This window comes from Austrofundulus limnaeus, unplaced genomic scaffold, assembly GCF_001266775.1.
Source record: "Austrofundulus limnaeus strain Quisiro unplaced genomic scaffold, Austrofundulus_limnaeus-1.0 Scaffold251, whole genome shotgun sequence".
In the NCBI taxonomy this organism is placed as follows: Eukaryota; Metazoa; Chordata; class Actinopteri; order Cyprinodontiformes; family Rivulidae; genus Austrofundulus; species Austrofundulus limnaeus.
This window is the reverse complement of record NW_013952653.1, coordinates 31497-36848: the sequence shown is the minus strand read 5'-3', so window position 1 is coordinate 36848 and position 5352 is coordinate 31497. Positions and strand designations below refer to the sequence as shown.

The following is a 5352-nucleotide window of genomic DNA, read 5'->3' as shown; positions in this document are numbered from 1 at the left end:
GTGTGAGAGAGAGAGAGAGAGAGAGAGAGAGAGAGAGAGAGAGAGAGAGAGAGAGAGATTCCACTTCATGGCAGAGGCTGATGGATGTCGGGGGAAACTCTGATGCTCCGTCTGGGCGGCTGACATGTTTTGTCTACATTTTAAACCGACCAAWCTGGCAGCAGTGCAACTGTGGCTCTTACACTGGAGGGTTTTATATGCGGTGTGTTACTCCTAGAAGGTGCAAGGTTGTTGTTTTTTTAACAGCTGCTGTCCAGAAACTGCTTACATTTGTTCAGTTCTGCGACTTTAAAGCAAGAAGTCACTTATTTGCTCCTAACCCAGGATGGGTTTTGGTGTTTGTGTCTGCAGGTACTTTGGTTTCCTCCTGCAGACCAAAAACTTGCATGTAGGTAAATTAGTGATTCTAAATTGGACTGGTGTGTGTGTCCATGCAGTGTGCACCTTTTGCTTGTTGACTGATGGAAGGACGCACAAACTGTTCCACAATCATACCAGGATCAAAACGAAAACTGGATAAAAGGATCATATGTGGAAATCTATGAGAGCAAAATAATGACTTTAAAAACAGCTGTAAATTAAAAATAACAATGAATGAGTCTATATATTAGGTGATGAATGAGTTGCTCTAAAATTAAGATAACCTGTGTAGAATTTTGACTGAAACTTTATAAAAATTTGCTGTTTTACAAAACGTTTTATTTATATGACATTGATTTTGCATTAAATGATAAATGAACCCCTTACTACACTCACAAACACATCCTCCAGGAAACACAAAGTGCAAGCTCAGTTTTTTTTATGCATGTTGTTTGCAGATCTACCACCAGGGGGCGCGTCAGCTTTCTGCCCCATCTTTCACCAACTTCAAAAGCACTTTAAAATCATTAGAATAAAGACATCCCAGTGACTAAAAGTAATCAACAGTATTGTTACATGAGAAATGATGGTTAAAAATCTTTAAAAGGAGAACTAAATAAAAGTGTAAATTTATCTGATGTTCTGCAGCCAATAAAATCAAAGCCATGTCTAACTTTACSAGWGAAAGAAAATGCAGACTGATCAGCWGATTTACCTACAATAAAAATGCTTAAAGATATAAAAATCTATATGTTTGCTTTTACTTGAGCATCTATAACATATTATATGACCTCTACAGTTAATCAACATTAGCAACACAAAAACAWTATYTTTTAGTCAATTTTACAGATTTTTTTTTTGGTGTGGTAGTAGCTGAGAGTCATCCACATATTCAGTGAGCACTAACACATCTCGTAAGATTTTGTCATTATGTGTGACCAAAGCTGCGGTAACTTTGTCCCTTTTCAGATGATTTCTGTTTAAAACTGAAACATGGCAGGATATGTACTTAAAGCATGGTTAAATCTGAGCACGTTTGTGAATTAAAAAAAACATTTGGATAAAAGGTATCTTAATCCCCTCACCTGTGRCATTCTTTTGAAAAGCTGCATCAGAACGATGCTTCCTTTTACTATTTATAGCCGAGCCCAAAGGGTGAGTCTTTTTTCTTTTTTTTTAGATATCTCCCATAAATATTTATTATTTGAAACCACTTCAGACGCTCCAAGGAATAAAAGAAAGCAAAGTTCACATMTAACATTTTTCTCATATTTTGAACCATCTATCTGAGACAAGTGAAGTGTTACTGACCGAAATAAAATAGTCATAGAAATATTTCAAATGAAGGTACTTGGTATTAAATGTGTGCTTTTTCCTGCATAAATGCATTCATGTTTGGGCTTATTATTGTGTAGTGATTGCATTATAATTGCTAAAACGTTACCGGTTAGTTTCTGAAAGCTCATTATGCACATTTTAGGAAAACTGTWATTTTTGTCGTCTAAATGTGCAGAAAGGTTTGAAAGAAGCCATTCAGCTGCTGTTTGTTCATGATTTAAGGCTGTGCAGAGTGCACTACCTGATAAGYACTGGAGACAGCATCATTAGTAAGGAAAGGAAAAACAGCCTGTAGATAAAGTGTAAGTGAAGAAGCTGTTTTTTAAAAAATAAGACATTCGGTGCTTATTTGCTTCACCTAAACAACATGAAAATATATTTTTTTAAATCTTGTATTTTATTAAAAAATGAAGCAGTTTTTTTTACAGTGTATTACTTTCACAAAACATACATTTTACACATAAAGTATCAAAATACAAAATTAGAAGCATCACAGTTTAAAATAAACATGAAAATAAGTCACGATGGAGTCGTATCTAAAGAAACACGACCTTTGTCATCCTTTGGCATCAACAAACATCTTCAGTTCCATGAAGGACTTGTTCAGGTGAGAACATCGGCTGGACGGCTATGCCTGCAAAAACTTTATGGGTTTGTTTTTATTTCGTCTCAACCGGTGAATTTTCCCCTGAGGTTTCTGCTTTTTGCTTCCTGGAACGACAACATTTAAAAAAAAAACAGAAACTGGTGAGTTTCGCTTCGGTGACATTTGGAGATGAAACAAAGAGAAGATAAGTTTTGTCTGGTGTCCTCTGGGTTAGCGATAACAAACCAGATGTAGGGTTTAGTGTGGAGGTCAGGCAGATAAGTTTGTTCTGACGCTAAGCAGTTTTTCTTCTTTTCAAACGTCTGAAACTGGAGTTGTTACCTCTCAGCTCCTCTCTGATTCCATTCGAACCGGTGTTGTACAAAATTCAGTTCCTGTGAAAATCTGTTCCCCGTGTTGGAAGCGCCTCCCTCATATTAACCATTTAGGATTGGTCTGACCTTATGCCTGGATTCTCTCTAAGGTTAACCACTAGAGGGAACAGATTTTCACAGGGGAACTGAATTTCGCACAACACCGGATCTAAGAATTCCACTGTGCTCACCTTTAACGCACACGTCCATGCAGCTTTGAAACGACACAAAGTTGTTGCTGCTCCCSCCGCAGCCCGTGTACGTGAACTCCTCGCACGTCTTGGTGGCCGCGTTGTAGTAAAAGCGAGCGATCGAAGCCGAGCACTTCCCTTTGTCCAGAGGGTCCAAACAGAGAARGGGAACACCTGCAAACAAATTCAAAAGAAAAAAAAAATTAATAAAACGGCGTTCAGTTTCATTGACTTACATCTTAGAAGGGAGCGTGTTTCTTTCAGTTTTGCACTAACTTTTCTGCGGACTGCAGTACTCCGAGCAAGAGGCGAGGTCTTGGAAGCGGTTGGAGTTCCCCCCGCAGCCCCCATAAGAGAAGGGCTCACACTGCATGGTGGTCATGTTGAAGAAGAAACGGGGTAAAAGGGCACGGCAGTGACCTTCCTCTTTTGGAAACCTGCAGATTTGAGGGATTTCTGCGAAGAAGACAGAATAAAAACATTTGATTTTAACAGAAATGTTTGGCTATATTGAAGTTAGTGTCTGAAAAAAATGTACATATTGCACATGGACTGACAGGACTGGTTTGACTAGTTTCACCAGTGCATTGCTGCTCTGTTTTATAAGCTTTTATACCTCTGACAGTTTTGCATCACATGGTTATTCCAATGACATTTTATGGTTATTACTGCAAAGGTTTGAAAACTTTAATTTCTTCCTCCTGAAATAAGATTGTCAAAAATTGTGACCAGAAATAATCTTGATTTAACCATAAACATTGCTTAAAATCAATCAATAGGGATATAATGAGCTTTAATAAACTATTATTATAACATTTTAGTTGCTCAAAGGAATGTTTTAAAGTTTGTTTGGTAGATCACCTTCACCCCATTGGTGTTTTGTCTTGAACCAACCACTGATATGCTGGATTAAACATTTTTAGCTTGTCAGCAGCACATAATACAAACTCTAAGATTTAAACTTTTACACGTCTATCATGTCAGACATGACGCTACAAGTTACACATCGCTGCTATTTAAACGTGAGTGAGCACACCTGAATGTAAATAAATGTGTGAAAATATCAGCAGTGTAGATTTTATTGAGAGCTTATAAGATTTATAAAATTCACATAACTTGTGACGAAGTTTTAGCGTTCGGAGCCGTTTGGAGACTTTGGCCTTGTCTGCGTTTGGACTAGCCATTAGCTCGTCAGTCCTGTTGGATTAATGTGTTTCTCCAAACTGAATTAAGACAGCTTCTAAATCAGAGGAGCCCAAAGTGGGGCCTGCGGGCCAGATTTGGCCCGCCAAGCCATTTGATTCGGCCCACCAACAGTTGCCAAAGTTACAAGGWTGTAACCTGTTATCCTATAGGTAGAAACACAGTATTTCCCTTGGTCACTGACTATATAAAAGGGCTGTAGTGAAGGTAGTTTTCAGTCATGGTGCTGACATATCTTTGATTTATTAGGATTAAACATGAAACATGAAACAACAAGAAATATTTAGATCATATTTAACCCCGKATGTAGATTTGCACACTTTATAAGGCCACAAAAACTCATATTTGATCAATTTATGATATGTCCCATGAGCCTTTGCTACTTGAGCGTATGGCAGATTTTCTCCAAGTGCACATACTAAAACAAAAGAGGGTCATTGCACAGCTTATTTGTTCAAAATAAATGACTTTACTTAAAAAAGTATTTGTATTTCATGTATTATATAACTGCATTTGGCCCGCAGCCATGGATAGATTTTCATTTTGGCCCCCTCAGGGAAAATGTTTGGGCACCCCTGGTCTAAGCCAGTGGTTCTAAACTTTCTCAGCTTCCAGCTCATATAATAACAACAAATATGTTTTAAAAAAATCATTTTTATGGCTCCTATTTGTATTTTCTGTAACAAATATGACAAAGTATATCATAAATAACATTGTTATTAATTGATATCTGGAGGTTCCAAGGACCATAAATTAATTAGCTTTAAAAAGTTACAATCCCTCATCCCATCAGGCTCTTACTTGGGATTCTGAAGCACGTCTTCTGGCACTCAGGGTAACTCTTGAAGTTGTTGGCYTTGCCCAGGCAGCCGCCGTAGGAGAAGACCTCGCACCGCTGGGTGATGGTGTTGTAATAAAAGCGCTCCACGTCCGCCCTGCAGGGGCCGTCGTCCACTTGGAGAAGGCATGCCTCTGCTTTGACGGGAAATCAAACAATCAAACACTGTCACTGAAAGTTTTGTCTAAAAACACAACTGGAAATGAGTTAGCCATTWAAAAAAAATAATACTTTATAAAGATCAAATGTGGCGGCAGCAGAGCGGCTTACCTTTGCGCGTGAGCGCCGCGCGGCTGGATGAGAGGACTGTAAACAGCGCTGAGAGGAGGAGGAAGTCCAGCTGCATTGTGTGACTTTTTTTCTGTGTTTTATCCGCTCTGTCCGCGCCGACAAAAACCTCAGGCACTTCCAGCTTTATAAAGAAGAAGAGTTTCCCAGGAGAGGGGGTGGGGTGAGGTGGGG

General features: G+C 38.7%; 1 protein-coding gene across 2 annotated transcripts; it reads right to left on the bottom strand.

Moving 5' to 3' along the window:
- Positions 1-2115: 2115 nt before the first annotated feature.
- Positions 2116-5285, bottom strand: tfpi2 (tissue factor pathway inhibitor 2). 2 transcript variants are annotated; one of them, XM_014020392.1, is made up of 5 exons: positions 5161-5285; positions 4854-5027; positions 3126-3305; positions 2850-3023; positions 2116-2409 (listed from the first exon to the last, which is right to left on the bottom strand). In XM_014020392.1, exons 1-5 carry the CDS (start codon positions 5234-5236, stop codon positions 2327-2329), a joined length of 687 nt encoding a protein of 228 aa, XP_013875846.1. In that variant the 5' UTR covers positions 5237-5285; the 3' UTR covers positions 2116-2326. The 2 variants fall into 2 exon arrangements, with proteins under 2 accessions (XP_013875846.1, XP_013875847.1); XM_014020393.1 differs by having other exon boundaries at positions 4854-5024.
- Between the last annotated feature and the right edge of the window lie 67 nt (positions 5286-5352).